Source organism: Mustelus asterias, chromosome 7, assembly GCF_964213995.1.
Source record: "Mustelus asterias chromosome 7, sMusAst1.hap1.1, whole genome shotgun sequence".
Classification (NCBI taxonomy): Eukaryota; Metazoa; Chordata; class Chondrichthyes; order Carcharhiniformes; family Triakidae; genus Mustelus; species Mustelus asterias.
Window position 1 is genome coordinate 123,242,625 of NC_135807.1, and position 19,333 is coordinate 123,261,957.

Here is a 19,333-nt window from a genome sequence, read left to right on the forward strand (position 1 = left end):
GACTGAGAGGAGGGGGGGAAGGACTGAGAGGAGGGGGGGGGGGGGGGGGGGGGGGGAAGGGGGAAGGACTGAGAGGAGGGGGGGAAGGACTGAGAGGAGGGGGGGAAGGACTGAGAGGAGGGGGGGAAGGACTGAGAGGAGGGGGGGAAGGACTGAGAGGAGGGGGGGAAGGACTGAGAGGAGGGGGGGAAGGACTGAGAGGAGGGGGGGAAGGACTGAGAGGAGGGGGGGAAGGACTGAGAGGAGGGGGGGAAGGACTGAGAGGAGGGGGGGAAGGACTGAGAGGAGGGGGGGAAGGACTGAGAGGAGGGGGGGAAGGACTGAGAGGAGGGGGGAAGGACTGAGAGGAGGGGGGGAAGGACTGAGAGGAGGGGGGGAAGGACTGAGAGGAGGGGGGGAAGGACTGAGAGGAGGGGGGGAAGGACTGAGAGGAGGGGGGGAAGGACTGAGAGGAGGGGGGGAAGGACTGAGAGGAGGGGGGGGAAGGACTGAGAGGAGGGGGGGAAGGACTGAGAGGAGGGGGGAAGGACTGAGAGGAGGGGGGGAAGGACTGAGAGGAGGGGGGGAAGGACTGAGAGGAGGGGGGGAAGGACTGAGAGGAGGGGGGGAAGGACTGAGAGGAGGGGGGGAAGGACTGAGAGGAGGGGGGGAAGGACTGAGAGGAGGGGGGGAAGGACTGAGAGGAGGGGGGGAAGGACTGAGAGGAGGGGGGGAAGGACTGAGAGGAGGGGGGGAAGGACTGAGAGGAGGGGGGGAAGGACTGAGAGGAGGGGGGGGGAAGGACTGAGAGGAGGGGGGGAAGGACTGAGAGGAGGGGGGGAAGGACTGAGAGGAGGGGGGGAAGGACTGAGAGGAGGGGGGGGAAGGACTGAGAGGGGGGGGGAAGGACTGAGAGGAGGGGGGGGAAGGACTGAGAGGAGGGGGGGGAAGGACTGAGAGGAGGGGGGGGGAAGGACTGAGAGGAGGGGGGGGGAAGGACTGAGGGGGGGGGGAAGGACTGAGAGGAGGGGGGGGAAGGACTGAGAGGAGGGGGGGGGAAGGACTGAGAGGAGGGGGGGGGGAAGGACTGAGAGGAGGGGAGGGGGAACGAAGGACTGAGAGGGAGGGGGGGGAAGGACTGAGAGGAGGGGGGGGGAAGGACTGAGAGGAGGGGGGGGGAAGGACTGAGAGGAGGGGGGGGGGGGGAAGGACTGAGAGGAGGGGGGGGGGAAGGACTGAGAGGAGGGGGGGGGAAGGACTGAGAGGAGGGGGGGGAAGGACTGAGAGGAGGGGGGGGGAAGGACTGAGAGGAGGGGGGGGAAGGACTGAGAGGAGGGGGGGGAAGGACTGAGAGGAGGGGGGGGAAGGACTGAGAGGAGGGGGGGGAAGGACTGAGAGGAGGGGGGGGGAAGGACTGAGAGGAGGGGGGGGAAGGACTGAGAGGAGGGGGGGGGAAGGACTGAGAGGAGGGGGGGGGAAGGACTGAGAGGAGGGGGGGGGAAGGACTGAGAGGAGGGGGGGGAAGGACTGAGAGGAGGGGGGGGAAGGACTGAGAGGAGGGGGGGAAGGACTGAGAGGAGGGGGGGGGAAGGACTGAGAGGAGGGGGGGGAAGGACTGAGAGGAGGGGGGGGGAAGGACTGAGAGGAGGGGGGGGAAGGTCTGAGAGGAGGGGGGGGGGGGAAGGACTGAGAGGAGGGGGGGGGAAGGACTGAGAGGAGGGGGGGGGAAGGACTGAGAGGAGGGGGGGGGAAGGACTGAGAGGAGGGGGGGGGAAGGACTGAGAGGAGGGGGGGGGAAGGACTGAGAGGAGGGGGGGGAAGGACTGAGAGGAGGGGGGGGAAGGACTGAGAGGAGGGGGGGGGAAGGACTGAGAGGAGGGGGGGGGAAGGACTGAGAGGAGGGGGGGGAAGGACTGAGAGGAGGGGGGGGAAGGACTGAGAGGAGGGGGGGGGAAGGACTGAGAGGAGGGGGGGGGAAGGACTGAGAGGAGGGGGGGGGAAGGACTGAGAGGAGGGGGGGGGAAGGACTGAGAGGAGGGGGGGGGGAAGGACTGAGAGGAGGGGGGGGGAAGGACTGAGAGGAGGGGGGGGGGAAGGACTGAGAGGAGGGGGGGGGAAGGACTGAGAGGAGGGGGGGGGGAAGGACTGAGAGGAGGGGGGGGAAGGACTGAGAGGAGGGGGGGGAGGACTGAGGGGGGGGGGAGGACTGAGGGGGGGGGGGGAGGACTGAGAGGAGGGGGGGGGGAGGACTGAGAGGAGGGGGGGGAGGACTGAGAGGAGGGGGGGAGGACTGAGAGGGGGGGGGGGGGAGGACTGAGAGGAGGGGGGTGGAGGACTGAGAGGGGGGGGGGGGGGGGAGGACTGAGAGGGGGGGGGGGGAGGACTGAGAGGGGGGCGGGAAGGACGGGGGGGGAGGGGAGAGGACGGGGGGGGGGGGGGGGGAGAGGAGGAGGACAGAGAGGAGGAGGAGGAGGGGGGGGGGGGGGAGGACAGAGAGGAGTGGGGGAGGAGGAAGGACAGAGAGGGGGTAGCGGAGGTCGGGGGGGGAGGAGGTCAGAGGAGGGGGGGGGGGGGGGGGGACGGGACAGAGAGGAGTGTGGTGGGGGGGGGGGGGGGGGGGGGGGGGGGGGGGCCAGAGAGAGAAGGGGGGGGGAACGACAGAGAGGAGGGGGGGGGGGGGGGGGGAGACAGGTTAGCGGGTATTTCAAAGAAGAATGGGAGATTGTGACATTTGCCAGGTTGAACTGTTCAGCAGACAAGGGATTAATAGGCAGTGAGTATAACTGGATATGGAGGACAGAGGGAGAATGCTATACGTGTCCACCTCCATTTTACCTGCAGACTGCACTTGGTTTTAATCCTTGTGTGCAATGCTGCACAAGGTCAGCTAGTTTGAAATTCACATTGAAATGACTGAAGGGTATCCAAATCTTGACATGTCAACTTACCCAGAAATAACATAAGCTGGCACATGCCAGCCCAATTTATTCAGAGGTACTCTCTGAAGATTTTCAGATTGAGCACAAATCCAACTAGGGGCCAGTTAGATTAGTGTGGCAACTTTATGTCACATCACAATGAAATGCATAAAGGAAATTCGAATGTTAAAATCAAATTACAAAAAATGGGGCAATGGTGGAAAGCTTTATAAGTGGAAGATTAAAAAAAAAAATAGGGATAAGAAAGTTATTAAACTAAGAAGAATATAAAGGCCCATTCAGAGGAAGCATAGGCCATCATGGGATGAAATCAGCAAGCTTTCAGTAGAGAAGATGGAAACACTAGGTAAATATTTTGTCTGTTTTCAGATGAAATGGAGATACTAGGATTGTAGAATCAGAACATGTGGATGACAAACTGTGAGCACAAGTTACTATTCAAAGAGGCAAACTAGTTACACAAGCTTGTGATAGGTTATATACAAGTCCCTGGAATCTGGATATCTACAGGACCTGAAGAGAAACTAGGAAGGAATAGCTTATGTAGAAACGTTTTTCCAAAGTCCATGGAAAGGAAACTTTTGTCAGAGAACTGAAGAGTGTGGATGTGGCTTCCTTTTCACAAGGGACGGGAAGCACTGAACTAAGACAAGAAATTATACATTTCAATTGTTGATAAACAATTGTATTCTGCATTTCAGTAGTTTAAGCGCTTGGCAAAACAAGTGGTTATTGGGGCTATTCAGTATGGATGCCTAAAAGATAAGATTTTGCTTGACCATCTTATGGAATTATTGAAGAAAACACAGTGGGAACAACTAAAAGTGCAGAAGATATATTTTGTAGGAGTTTTAAAAATTCAGAATTTTCAGAAAGCATTTGATACTGAACAAGAAATTGAAACACAAGGTTGTGGCTGGATGGACAGAAATAGAGGACATGAAGTGAAGAGCAGTGGCAAAGGAAGTTTCTTGGACTGAAAAGATATGAGTGTTTCTCCAAGGGGCTGTGTGTTGGAGCAGCTTATTAGCCAAAATCATAAAATTATCTGGATTGCATAACTAAACCGAAGAATACCGATGTTTGTTGATGATAAATACCATCATGTGATAAGAATAGTGAGAGACTGCAGCTGGACCTAAGAAAGATGACAGGATAAGCGGATAGATGACAAACAGCTCAATACAGAAAACCATGAATTAATATATGTTTACAGCAGAGTGTGGGAGAACAGAAATGGACATCAAAATGATAACTTAAGTCGAATAAAGGAGCAAACTCTGATCTTTGGTGCACAGGTCATTAAGAGTGACAACATGAACACAGTGTCATGAACAGGCTAAAACAATTCTTGACTTTACATCTACAACACAAACACAAGATCTTAGTTCTACCTCAGCTGCAGTACTAGGCACAGACTTAGACACTCCATTATAAAAAGGAGAAAAAGTAATGGAAAATATGCAATTCAGGCTATCTAGTACGTTTCTTAGGATCAGGGGTTACAGTAATGGAAAGAGACTTATTTTAGGGTGTTTTCCACTACACCAAAGGGGTGACCTGATTATAAAGGGATAATAATAATAGAAATCAATTGTTTCCACAGGTCGATGAGACAGTAACAAGGCAGCATTGATGTTTAAAAAACAAAAATAATTCAATGGACAGTTAAAAAAATATTTACAGTCAGGGTGGTTAGAATTTGCACTTCTCTGACATAGTCAATTAATTCTCAAAGGAAATTAGAGAGTAATTTAAAAAAGATTAAAGGATATGAGGAGTAAGCAGGAGTGTAAAATTAGAAGCCTTGCGTGGACTAAAACGTAGCCTAGCACTGACGGTCAAAAGATCTGTTTCCGTAGTCATATTTTATATACAATGCTGGGGGCCTGCTGGACAGAGTGTAAATGAGTGCTAAACTTCTGAGACTGGGGAAAATTTCACAAGAAAAGCAATGTGCTCACACCACTCAAACGTCATGCCACCAGCCCACTTATGTAATTACTGACAGCTCCAGGCGTCAACATGGACACATGCAGGAGCCACAGAGGTGTGAGCAGATAATGTTGTACAAGTGAAACTTTAAAACCATGCAGAAGTCAAATAGAGGAACAAATATTCTTAGCGCATCTGAAAGCTTCCAAAAAGGGAGCTCAACCCACTTGCAGCCTTTGCCATGGCTGAATGGGGGAATGGGCAAAAGCCTGCAAGCAAATGACATATCAGTCCTGTGCCTGAACATATTTCATGGCAGCCTAAATGAAGGTTGTGTTGTATAAGGTAGCATACCCTCTGTCATTCTGCAGTATGCTTCCCACAAGTCAGTGGTTGACTTTTAGCTGCCCTCTGAAATAGCCTAGCAAGCCACTCAATTCAAGGGCAATTAGGGATGAGCAACAAATGCTGGCCTTGCTATCAATGGCCAGACCCAACAAGAGAATATAGGGAAAAAAATGCCCAGAGAAAGGTGCGGCAGCCAACTCACACTGGCACTGGTTGTGCCGACTCATGGTTGCACAGTCATTGAACCCAACTCAGATGATGCAGCTCTACATCTGGCTATGACCCTGACCCTGGCAAGAAAGTTTCCAACAGGTTCTGCGCCTGGTAGATGCAATAGATAATGCCTGCAAATATGCTTGGAAGGTGTTCCCCCTGGTGTGCCTTCTTTCATGTACTACTAAAAGTATGACATACTGTTATTGGGCTACTTCTAAAGAACCATCTAACATTACAGGTAGTCAAAACATTAACATGTCAACAGTACCATTGGGTTGGGTATCCCAGTTTCTTATGGAAATAGGAGCCACCACATGCACTAATTATCTGCCAAAGCAAGGTCTAGTCACCTCTGTCTGCAGATTCGGGTGTGAGGGTACTGCTGGGTGGGCACAGAATACCTCACGTGCAGTCTGACCTGGTTGGCATCCTTCCGTTGGTCCTCGTTTTCCAAACACGTTAGATAGGGAGGATTCCCACTGGAGAACCCATTGGTACCAATAATAGTGCTGGGAGTAAAACAAAAAATACTCTAATTGTCACAAAGGCTCAAGATTTCCTAATTGCTAGCAGAAAAAAATAAAACTGGTGCAGAGAAGACTTTAAAACGGTTGAATGCTTTTTCAAATTACTGGTCATACATAGGTTAGCACTCAACCCTAGATTGCCTATTAAATACAAGCAGAACTGGCACTGGTGCTGACCCAGTTTGATAGCAAGAAAGCTCCAAATAACAACCAAAATGTGCGTCATAAGGGGTAGAGAACCCACATTATAGGTACCCATCCCTTTTCCACCCTAGTCAGCAAAAAAGCCGTAATGAATCCACATTACAGTGAAAGACCCTTTCTGCTCTTAATTTGTTAGTGCTCAGATTTGTGTGCATATTGTCAAATTAACTTTTGATCCAAAAATACACTAATCATTTCTATCACTGAAAATTTAAAAATTGGGAAGTGGTGCTTGCATTAATTTACAATTTAGTATTTGAGTTTTTCACTGGAGAGGAGACACCATCAAATGTGTGGAGGATAAAAATGACAAAAATATGCTTTGCACAGAGCTTCTTCCAAGTTAAACCTATTACTGCTCATAAGAACTTGAATTGTTAATTTATGGAATAGAACTAACAGTTAAAACAGTAAATGTTAACTTCATTGAACTATTCAATTTGGCAAGTACTCAAATTAGAATTGAAAAATATGGGTTGAGGGGAGAAAGATCATAAATGCAAGATTGGCTTTAAAAAGAGCAACTTGAAGGTTATTGTTTATTCTTTATTATTCTTGTATTTATTCTGGGTTTTTTTATTTGGAGTCTGCAGTGAATTTCCACGAGGAATGCATATGGTTGACTTCCGCAGCAGATTCCCAGATAAATTATCTGGTGCTGAGCCACACAGATGAGGATGGTACACTAGTTTCATCAAGTAATGACAAACGTGGAGTGCTACAACTTTATTAGCACAAGAACTTTCTGATAATAGGATTGGGTAGTGTGTGAAGTTGAAGAGAAATGGGCAGAAGACCCACATCTGATCCTAAAAGGAAAGTAAATGTGTTCGGCTCTGCTGGGATTTGTCATGGGTAATATTTAGGCTCTAAGAACAGGCATTTAAGCAAGCTACCAAAGTCTTCAGATGTATGACTCATTTTGGTTGGATCAACTGCTAATAATTACTGAGTTTAGCAAAATCAAAATGGAAAACGTTAAATTTAACTGAAGCTGCAGTTTTATTTGAAACTGTCCAGCCAATATTTTAAGGAGCCACCTTGAACTCAGTTATATATCTACAACTCAATCCCCACTTCGCCAGTATATTCACACAAGAGTTACGTAATATTTAATAACCGGTTTGACAATACTTACTTGTAGCTCATCAATTCGAAGTAGCCTACAGTCTTGCAGAAGGGATGTTGGATCAGCATCTGTACTAGTACAGCTCTGATTACTGACACTGCTAGAAGTCCCAGGAAATTTCACAGCAACATAGGCACCATCCACCTTCAATACCTTTTGGAGAAATGAAAGTGCATTTTGTTGACATCACTGCTGGAATTATATCAACATAATGAAGGGCCAGATCTTGCTGGAAAAATAATGGCATGCTAAGTCTGTACGCCATTATTCACATACAAATTGGCCAGCAAGTTCAAAGATATGCCCAAGCTGCAAAACTCAAAACGCACTGGCTGAGTTATACTGCTCTGCTGATTTCCTCACACAAACTCTCCTATCTTTGGCCTCCCTGTTTTTTTTTTAAGACTTGCTGAATTTGTACGTCAGTTGGCCATTAAACCTGCTGCTGATTATGAGCATACGCAGCCATTAATGATGTGCAGATTTTTAATCTGATGCTGATCAACCTCTCCGGCCCAGAATGGGAACAACTGATCTCATTCCGATACCTAGTCCAATTTTAACTCTATTTCTCCTGTCTTTTTCATTCCCACAATCCAATTTTTCCTTTCTATTCTAGATTTGACTAATTCACCTCCTACTCCATCACTCTTTCACAATCCTTAAACTCCATTGGTTAAGGAGAGAACTACTTGTCCCACCTTTCACTAAGGATTCCTCTTGCCCTCATTATCAGCTTGCATGTCCAGTTTTGTTTTTGCACTGAAAAGTCCAATTAATGCAGTATCCCACTGGAGCAAGATCCAGCCCATAAAATCTCTTGAAATATTATTCACCGATTCAAAAATAGTATCTATACCATAGGAATCCTAAATAAAATTCAGAATTTCAATAAACCAGGCGATATTTTTTATTACAATGACAAACATCTTTAAATGAATAAACCAAGTTACTATGACTCAGTTACGGTAGGATGTCAGCTCAACCAAAACATAATGCACTTGCCACTAATTCGAGACACAAAGCTGCTAGATTCTCTGCTTCACACTTGTTGCTTGGCTCGAAACTACTTGCCAAAATGGTTTCCTGAGACGGAGTTTTAAACTACTGCCATAAAAAAATACATGCGGCATTTGTGTTTAGAGAGTTGTGCACCACTGTCTTCAGGAATTAAAAGTGGCGCACAATCCATCACATTTTAACAACAAGGTTACTCAGTGTACAGCCAATCGATAAGAGAAACTAATATTAATTGGATTCCACTGTAAAAAGATTAGATGGCAAAATGTCAATGCATAAATTTGAAATAGTTTCTGTAGTTTATATACACCACTGGCAGTTGTCTTGTTAGTGAGAGTCAAGGTACACTTTTATATAAACAATTATAATTGGAGTCACTCTCCTCCCATCAAGTTTATTATTCAGATTTGACACAGCACCAAATATATCTGAATTTTCATACCTTCCCCACTGGTACATTTTTAACATCTTCAACAAATACCACTTCTCTAAGTGGCCACTGTTCTTCATTTACTTTCTCTTCCTCTTTAGGTGCTGGAGTGGAACGCCTGCGCTCTGTATTAGAAGAAAGAGTTAACCAATCATACCTGAGCAGTTACAATGAATATAATATTTATTAAAAACTGTCCTGATACACAATTCACTAGTACTAACGAAATGAAACACTATCTGCTGCTTGTGTTTATGGTTACTGAATCTCAGCACAGGAAGCAATCTGGCCCACCATACCTCTGCCAGCTCCTAGAAAGAGCTATCATTTTTTTTCCATAGTTTTATCCATATCCTTGCAATTTTGCTCTCTGCAAGTATTACCCAATGCCTTTTATAAAGATTACCATTAAATCTGCTTCCACCACCCTTTCAGGTTTGCATTTCAGATCATAACTGACCATTTGAAAACTGGGCAACCACAGAATCTCTCCCTTTTTGTAATACTTACTATAGGGGAGTGATGCACTACTAGCAATAGAGGATGCATCACTGCAAGTGGATGCTGGAGATGGTGGTGGCCCCATTTCGGTCTTCACAGATTCCTGTTTGCTCTCAGTCCTGTACCAGAAAAATGACATTATGTCCATATTTCAAAACAAGAGTTGTAGGCTATTCCACCATGAAGTTATATCAAGTAAAACTAATTCTGAACAATCCATTCAGATATGGGCAAATCAAAATCAAAAGATGAATCATTTTAAATAAACTGATTCAACACTTTATTAAAAGCAGATTGTGCTAATCCAGAATCCACTTGTGCACTTATTCCAAAAAATTGTTACTTTTTTCTTCCTCAATATCACACCTGGAATGTGGTTGAACATGTTGATTTAACGATGAGCGAATTTAAGATCAGTCATTTTATTTCGATATAGTTTGTCCTCAAACTGAGAAATAGTGCTGAATTTTGCAGTAGAAATAGAAATAGAAATGAGATCAACAACATTCACCTTTAGTTACCTGGAAATCAGACAGTAACTTCCAGCGAATCATACATGCAGTTAAATGAGAAAGTGCCCAAGATGTGACTTCTCAAAGCTTCCTGAAGAAACATTGCATCATCTGACTCACTATTCAAAGACGTTGGGAGGTGAGAATTTGAGAATTCTGTACTTACCTGATACATATGCACTAATACCACCAGGAAAATGTTAGGGATTGATCATTCCAGTACAGTTTAAAAGATTGGTAATTCTTAATTACAACCAAATAACCTTTCTGGCCTTGAAAATTAACTTTTATAGTGTGAAGTCCAGTTCCTTCAGATTTTACCTACTGTTAAAGTATTCAAAAATAAAATGTCTGATTGGTCGAGTTTGTTTTTCCTGTTCACATTCCAGCAGTTCTGTAGAGGGGGTGTCGCTTTTTGTGTTTCTACTTTGCACTAAGCCTTAGTCCAAAACCCCACCGAAAGTACAGCAAATGACTCGTTGTGTTCATTTGCCACAGAGCAAAACGTGGCCTGAAGTGCTCAAAAGACAGCAACATCGTGCGTTGGACTAACATTTAATAACTGATATTAAGTGCAACTAAAACAAACTCAATTTTGTCTGTTGAGCAATTGTGTGACAGAACATGATAGTAACAATTAGTCTTTTTCTAGTGCAGGAAGGAGGATACAAGCAAAAGAGAAAAGACGTAGTTCCTGATGCAGTGCAAAAAAAAAATCCGGAGGGAGCATGCACTGACACTATCTTGAAGAATAAATACTTCAATCTAAATTGTGCCTTTCAAGTTAAAAGTTTTCAGGCAGCATTTCAGCTGAAATCTTTCATCTGACAAATGGCACCTCTGGTGAAGAAGCATTTCCTCAATACTACATTGAAGTGCTAGCCTAAATAATGCATTCAAACCCTGACATGTGGATTGAATTCAGACACTTTCAATACCAAATGATGTGATTAGTAGGATTATTAAGTACTTAAAAGATTAATAATTAAATTTGCTGTCATTTAAAGGATTCTATAATTTTTTACTACATTTAATAAAGTTCATCATGTAAAATTAGTGTTGGGTATATTTTAGCAAGACACATTTGGCCATGCTTTCGGTTAATGTGAGTGTGATGGGGCTGATTGATAGTTTGCACTTCAAAATTGATACGCGGAATTAACCAAGACAATTGTTTTCACCCAATTAACACCAGATGTATAACTGTGCTCAATCTACACAAAGGCACTGCACACATGGGAGGTGGATTAAGGACATTACATATACCCAGTCTAAGACATTTCAAGTACAAACAAGGTATAGCATTGCATCAACGACTTACTTATTTTCAGTGCTTTTGGACAATTTTTCTAAGCTTTTCAAACTTTCTGGTGATCGCAGCTGGAATCGACAGCTGTCGTTCATATTCCAAACTGACTCCATCAATACACCAACTTTTGGAATGCCAGCACTAATGGAAAAAGCTACTGCTCCAGCATGGTAAAGTGGATTATTTCTCAAACACACCTAATGGAATAAAATTATATTTCTTGACTTGGCACTTAGTTTAGACACAACTAATTGACCCAATTTAACTTATTCAGCTTCCGTACGTTTTAAAATGGAAATTAATCCTTCAATTTGAATGCAAACAGTGGAATCACCTGCATAAAAGTACAATGCAAGCTTATCAGATTTAAAATACCCCCTTCCCTCTTCTGTAATACAACCACCTTATTCAGTTAATACAATTACAAAATTCAATGTCAAAGGACATTGGAGGTTCACATTAACTCCATTAGTATCTAGTATGATGTAAGGTTTTAGGATTTATTTAGAAAGCACAAAATGGTTCTCCTGACCTGCGTTCCAACAGTGATATTGGGCATTGATGAAATGCCTGCATTGGACTTTGGTTTTTTGTTTTTGGCTCTTGCCTTCTCGAGCATCTTTTTCCGTTGGCTGAAAGGCACTACTCCCCTAAACAGAAAAGAAAGTCGCCTGATTTAGTAAACTGAGGTACAAAGTAGTTCATTATTACACTTGAGAACTGTTATAAAACTAGCTGCGAAACAAGTATTCTGAATGACTTCGTTTCCGTCAATCAGATGATTGCGTTCCCCAGAGGGTAAGAAAACAAGGCATTTCAGCTGGTGGACTGTGGACAGAGGGCAAATTTTCTTAGTCACATCCTGATAAATATTGTAAATGAATCACTGAAAAGACAAGCTGTAAGATAACAGAGTGGGGTTCCAATCCATAAAATTAACATAAGATAAACCAGAATTATGGACAAGTTAGCTTGACATCAGTACAATGTAAAATACTGAGTATCCGGAGAGAGAGAGCAGAGAGATGTTGGATACTGCATAAGAACATAAGAAATAGGAGCAGCAGTAGGTCATTTTTCTACTTGGATTGACTAATCAAAGCCAACATACATGCTTCACCAACATGCTGATATTTAAAAATACATTCAACACTCACCACCAATACAGGCTATTTTCCAGTTGGACACAGGTATATAGGGCACAACAATGCAAAGATATAATCTTTTCTCCTTGCAACTCTGGAAAAATCTGGGCACTGTGTTCCAGTTTAGAGGCTACAGAACATAAAGTCTCATCTACCCATGTGGCAACCTAAGACAAAGGGTACAAACGCATATTGAAATCATGTTGATAAAGAAATTTACAGCCTCCCATTAGACAGTTAAATGCCACTTGTAGTGCAGGAACACAGGATTTGTTGGTTCACAAAATTTTGATGTACACTAAGATATTTGTTGCACCAATATATCACAACTGCAGTTGCTGCAACAGCCCCTAAAACAGTTCAGTTTGCTTTCCAAACAGCTCCAAAAAGGTTTTCCAGATCATTGGAAACAGATGAATACAATGTTAACTATTAGTTAAGTGTGTACCTCCAACTCCCAGTAACTAAAAGCACCTTCCAGTATAGCAATAAACTATATTAAAGTTCAGAAAGTACCAGAAATCAGTACAGGTCTGTGCTCACTGGTTAACTGCAGCCTAGGTCGTGGTTAGGGTGCCAGAACTGACCACAATAAACAGGGTAGGAGATTCCAACTTGATTACTATCCAGTGGACCTGGTCAGAAAGTGTGCATGCCTGGAAAGACAATGGACTGAGGTTTCGCTGGGGTATCCTCCCAACCCAATGTACGCAGATGAAAAATTATCCACTTGTTGATAATGGTCGTCCATAAATCCATATAGAGCCCAAGCAAGGATCTGTGCCTCAGGTAGGAAAGGTGACAAACTGGCAAAACTCCGCACAAAATCTCTCTTAAAAACTGCTCCATTAAATCACTGTTAGTTTGCCAACTTAAATTGCTGATAAATATGAAGTGGCTTAAGAACTTCCACACAATCCAAATCAGTTACAGAACAGGAATTATTACATGCTGCGTGCACATCATATCCCACAGACTGTTACTCACACCCAGCTAGTACAATGGATATGGCTTCACAAGACAGCTACAGGGGAGGTGTGTGCGGGAGGCATGGAGGGAGGGAATAAAAAAGTGAAGGAGTCCAAGCAAATATCTTTGAAAACAACACTTTCATTTTCAGAAGGTACTTGGAACAACCAAGAATAAATATATGCCTGACTTCTAGATCATATCCAACTGAAAATAAATCTGAGGAAATTTATGCAGCGATTTTCATCAACCATATGTAGCTATTTCAGAAGCGCCACTAAAACATCAACTTATCAAGCTACAGAACAGCCTCAGTAATTATTTAAAATCAGATCTGTATACAAGGCCAGCCCAAAATTATTAAAGGAACAAAACTGAGATCCTGTGAAAGTCTGAAACAAGCTTTATCAAATGCTGCATGCACCATGTCAAGTATACTTACTTTGCTATTCTCTGTTGTAACTGTGGCTCTAATACTATTGGCAGCCAGAAGGACAATCTTCTCATTGGTTAAACTTAACTGCGTGGTTCGAGGATGATGCACAGAGGAATTCTTTAGGGAAGGAAGAAGATTTAAAAACTCAGTTATCACAAACAGCTATATGCCATTCGGCAAGAATCAGATGCAAAACAAAAATTAAGATATTCATACCTGCGTATTTCTATAAGGTTCAGATTCATTCCACTTCCATTGGTACAATTCACCTTTACTGCTTACAGCTATAAGCTCAGAGTACAGGGCTCCAATTGCTACAAATTTGGTGCCATCCTGGGGGGAGGGGAGAGATAAAATAACAAACAGGATTTAAAATTATTTATTTCTCTTGGACTTGGCTCAACAGATCTATAGAACCCAACTTTGCTCGCAGCAAGATTTGGACTAGTCACTATGGTACATTATCTGGCAAAGTTGTTGTTTAACCTTGTATCATTGGCTTATTATAAATTTCAGAGGCAGAAGAGTTATATTAAATATTAGCCTCTACTGTGACAAGGAAAATGTCAGTCATAATAAAACCAATCCAGTCCCACATTAATACTTATCAGTTGTCTTTAAAGATAGTTCCCTAAAGCTTATGGACTATACCAAAAATCCAGTGTTTTTCTCGAACACTTTAAATATACTCAAACACTTACCTCTTCCCCTCTCCAGAGTCTGAATCCTGGCAGGTGCCATGATAGCCATAGCAAAATGAATGTATATTCCACCCTTCCAATCTATTCAGTCACTTACATCGCTGTTCCACTAGAGGCAAACTATTTAACTAATTTCCCACCTCAATTAGAGTAGCAACAGTATTATTTTTAAAAATTAACCATTACAAAAGAAAAATAATTTCTAAGTTCTATTCAATTTTGTGATCTGAAATTTTTGTTAGAAAGTAATCCTTTTGCAGTCATCGGGCTATCTAAACACACAGACCTGCAAAACTGCACATTTTTAGCTTTGGCCTTCCAGCATCTCAAACTGCAGTGTAATCGGAACGCAAACTAGTTAAAATCAAATTTCAACAAATTTTGAAGTTCATACCATTTTAGCTTCGCATCAACTGTAATAAGATTATTTATTAGTGTCACAAGTAGGCTGACATTAACACTGCAATGCAGTTACTGTGAAAATCCCCTAGTCGCCACATTTCGGCGCCTGTTCAAGTACACTGGGGGTTAATTTAACTTGGCCAATGCACCTAACCAGCACGTCTTTCAGACTGTGGGAGGAAACCGGAGCACCCGGAGGAAACTCACACAGACACGGGGAGAACATGCAGACTCCACACAGGCAGTGACCCAAGCCAGGAATCGAACCTGGATCTCTGATGCTGTGGGGCAGCAGTGCTAACTACTATGCCAACGTACCTCCCCAGACCAAATCTGAAATAATAAAAACTTAAAACAACAGTAAGTTTACATAATTGACAGCTGAATGCCAGCGAGTACAGTTCGCTGCTTGCATACTCAATTTCTCTCAACAACCATGTGACATAAAGTTAAGTATTTACTCAAGCTGCCAGCCATGTTTCAAACCAAAGCAGCATATTCGATAGTATATTAGACATTAGTTCAGTCATAAATCTCTTCAGGTCAGATTGTGATTGTGACTTCCAAAATCTAGTATTTAGCTTCAGTCAACCAAGGTTTTTTTTCAAAAACTCACCCGATCAGGCCACCACTGCAGTTCCTCCCCCAAGGAGACAGGGCTTTGGACTGGAAGGCTTTTCTTATCCAAGCTCGATTCACCTTCTCTGCTTGTGGAGCCTCGTTCATTATCAAATGAGGAACCATCAAGCCATCTCCTCTCACGTAAACGTAAAACTGACTCTCGTTCACGCAACAGATCGGAGTCTCTCTCTAAGGGAAGAAGGAGAACTGGTATGCAATGGGGTCACACCAGTGGAATAAAAATAAGCCAATCTCTAGGAAAACCCTCCACAGTACAACTAAAAGCAGTGTTACACAAAACAAGTGCGTAACAAATCTGCACTAAGCCAAATCTAATATAACGAAGACTATTACTGAAAGGAAAATCTCTTCTAATGTATATTAGCTCTGATTATTCTCTCCTCTTCAAAAATAAAAACTAATTTTAGGCCAACCCAAGTTACCTACCATTGCCTGTCAATAGGACAGGCAGTCAACTGCTTGCCAGCATAATGTAAATGACTGCTAGGTGTTCAAGAGCACGCATGTTGTTCTTGTCCAGCACTCACTCATTTCTTGGAAGGAAGACCCTCAAACTCTTCCCCTCCCCCCACCCTTTCTATTTCAGACAAATATTTAAGTTAAGCTTTGAATGCAAGATTACACAAACGGACGCCAAACATTTTACATTTTGAAAATTTCTACAGTTCAAAGTATTGCATCCTCTTGACGTTTGAACATATCACAGCAAACTGCGTATTCTTTGTTGCTTTGCACATAATTAGACAACATTGATCTTGAATCAGTTACTGTTGCACATCCCATGATTTTCTTCATCAAGAAAGCAGCATCTTCAACTTTGGAACCAGATCACTTGAACATACAACTTTTACAAAATGATACTTGTTAAATTTAGATCAAAATGGCAAATGGGCAGCAATAGTTTGTCCGTCACCTTTCAGTTCTGAGACTGTACATATATTAACAATGCAGGCCAAAACCAAATATGCCAATTGATGACTGGCCATCTGTCACTGTATCACTATCACTGCATTAATTGCAGTAATGGTTTGAACTGTAATGTGGAATAAACACGCAACTAGCAATACTTGAAATTTTGCAATTCTGCAATGATTCAAATTTATCGAGCCTATTCTTCCTGCACCTCATTATAACCATGAATATAGCATATTTAAAACAGCAAGAACACTTCAGGCATAAACTGTTATGAATCTCAAGATTGCAAAACTTATTTGGGACCGCGTGGTCCATTTAGGGTAAAATGAAGGAGGTCGTATGTCTGTTATGAAGTCTGCCTAAGAACAGTCTTGGGTGAGGAGACCATTGAAGATTAAAGGAAGGGCCAGATCATTTTGATGGCAAGAGGTACAAGGTGTTCAAACATGGAAACAAAGGCAGCAGCATCTGTGTTTACAGTGGTTCGACTGCTAGTTTCCAAAGTCTGAGGAAGGTGTTGAGAATGTTGGGGTGTAAACAGTTACGTTTTAAACAATCCATTTACTTCCAAGATAGAATAGATTTGGGGTCTAAAGAATAGCTAATCAGCATTTCTACCTGAATACAAAGGCCATGTGCTTCACATTGTCATGGAGATGATCTTTGAAAGGAGAAGGGTTTCAAAGGCACCCCTTAAACACTTGGACACAGATCTGGAAAAGAGCGAGCAGCTATAGGCCCAAAGTCTTTATGGTTCAGTGTGCTACGGAGCGGAGCTCACAATCAGATTGAAAAGACCAAATTCATGAGGATTTGAAACAAGGCTGTGCATAGTTTGCACTAGAGGGAGAATGTCCAAGAAAAACCCTTACTATGGAAGCAGTTCTGGGATTAAAAGATTCCAGGCTGAGAAAGGTAAAGAATGGAAGTAAACCCTACATTCTTAAACTAGTTACCCAACTTTAGATGTAAATCATATTCGATGTGTATGGACTTCGTTAAGATGGTGGCGAATTTTGTTAGGATCAACAGGTTTAATTTACTGTATGGCCTTTAGGTACGCACAAGCTGCATTTAATGCCATACTAACATACCCCTGCAAAAGGCTTGTACATTTAAATGAACAGTCTAAAATATTTAGAACATTAAAACAATTAAGAGTGCAAGTTTCTGTAAATTTGAATTTTGCCCTAGTTTACAATTGGTACTGTAAGACAAAGTACACTATTTGTCCTTGTACAATACCTTGGTCAGGCCTCTGTTGGAATAAAGAATCCAGTCTTGGTCATCTCATACAGTGGAATGATACTGACACTTTGAAAAGGGTGCAGATGAGTACTGTCTAGTAAATTCCCCACTTAACGCTTCTTAATTATCAAGGTAGGCTCAACGAGCTGGGAATCTACATTTTAGAGAAGTATAAATTTGGGGTGATCTGATCAAAGTTTAGAAGATGATGAATAGATGACTATTGAGTTCACGGCCTGCTCCAATTTAATTAGCGAGGACCAATGGTCATAATCTTAAGTCATACAATTTTAGATGTCACAGAGCAAGCCTCTTCCCAGCTCACACAGTAGACACATTCCCTACTTGCGAGAGCTTGATGAGTTTCTGGTTGGGACAGAAATTCTGAAGATGGGCACTTCATACAACTATCAGGACTAAATTGATTGCCTAACCTATTTGGTGGAGTGTTATCAATGAAGAATGTTTCAGTTCTTGTACCACCATCTCCCAAATTGGCCTAGATTTTTCAACCATCCCAGATCATATGGTTTTGGGTGGGGTGGGGGTGGAGTGGAATATATATATTTTAAAATTCTGCTGGAATGAACAAGGGGAGCCAGAGGATCTTTTCCTGTCTTTGTCCATATGCTCAGCGGGGAAACGTCAACTCTTAAAATAACACTAAACAGCAACAAGAAAGAAAGTAGACCACTTGAACATAGTTGTGGTTCCTGTGTAAATACAGAGACATTGATAACAAAACACTAAAATTGTGCCCATTAGCAATACCATGCAAAATGTTCAAAGACTAAAGGAGATTATTATGGGGAAAGATAATGCTCTCAAGTTTCTGTTCAAACAGTTCACCATGGAAGGATTTTGAAAAACAGAGTGGCATGGTTTTTATCTTGTACATGCTATTGAGATATATCCAGGTCTCTGTTTTGCCAACAACTATAAAAGAAGCAATATTACACTAAATTATTTGCTACTCTTACCACAGAAGTAAAATTATTTTTTTGAAAGCACAGGACAAGGAGATACACCTAGAAAGATTTAAAAAGTTTGTAAAATTATCTTGGCTTCAAAATACCTCTTGATGAGCCTAGTCTGGAGAGAGAAGAGCGGCGGAAGGAAGGATAACCAAAATAGCTGATATCTTCAGAAAACATAGCATCAGCATCTATGATGACACTCGGGTGTGCAGAATGGATATCTGCATCCAGTAATGACATAAGGTCCTCTGAGAAGGGAACATAGCAATGTTAATAGTACAAAAGAAATACAAAGTAAATTTGTTCAAAAAAATTAAGATTGGTAATATATATTCCCTCAATATAAAAACTAGCATCTAAAAGCATAAATGGAGCACCAAGGATCTTTATCATACAAATTTTCTCCATCGAAGAATTCATAATACTCTATACAATTTATGTACAATAATATATCAGATGAATATAAACAGCATTTCTCATTAAAATGCAAGATGCCCACCTAAGCTATTTGTAGGAATTTTGTGAAATGGGGATATTATATCTGAAAGACTGCAGTTATTTTGCACACAATGAGCTATAGACAGTCTTTTCAAACAAACTTTTTGTCGGACAAACCACATCTTTGAGGGGGGAGGGAGCTTGGTGGTCCGATTTACAAAACTCTTCTAAAACAGATAGATCTGAATTAATAGAAACATGGGTTGGCACTTAATGTCTTTGATATACACTTACGAAACCCACAAAAAAAAACTAAATGTGCTCTTCCAGGATGCTCCTATTTTCTCATTTTACAAAATTCCAAGTCTGCTAACAACAGAAGTAAATATAAAGTTTGAACCTGAAAGCCCA

General features: G+C 42.6%; 1 protein-coding gene across 7 annotated transcripts in view; it reads right to left on the reverse strand.

The window, feature by feature from the left end:
• The window catches only part of ubr5 (ubiquitin protein ligase E3 component n-recognin 5), a 148,595-nt gene that overhangs the window by 86,727 nt on the left and 42,535 nt on the right, over positions 1-19,333 (reverse strand). For 3 of the 7 annotated variants that reach the window (XM_078216736.1, XM_078216734.1, XM_078216733.1), the window contains 11 exons: positions 18,583-18,732; positions 15,319-15,530; positions 13,816-13,932; positions 13,606-13,716; positions 12,207-12,361; positions 11,582-11,699; positions 11,062-11,246; positions 9,238-9,347; positions 8,740-8,852; positions 7,287-7,430; positions 5,768-5,926 (listed from right to left, as the gene is read on the reverse strand). In XM_078216736.1, the coding sequence (XP_078072862.1) occupies positions 5,768-5,926; positions 7,287-7,430; positions 8,740-8,852; positions 9,238-9,347; positions 11,062-11,246; positions 11,582-11,699; positions 12,207-12,361; positions 13,606-13,716; positions 13,816-13,932; positions 15,319-15,530; positions 18,583-18,732 (1,574 nt within the window). The remainder of the gene's footprint in view (positions 1-5,767; positions 5,927-7,286; positions 7,431-8,739; positions 8,853-9,237; positions 9,348-11,061; positions 11,247-11,581; positions 11,700-12,206; positions 12,362-13,605; positions 13,717-13,815; positions 13,933-15,318; positions 15,531-18,582; positions 18,733-19,333) is intronic. The other 4 variants (XM_078216737.1, XM_078216735.1, XM_078216738.1 and 1 more) reach the window with 3 other exon arrangements.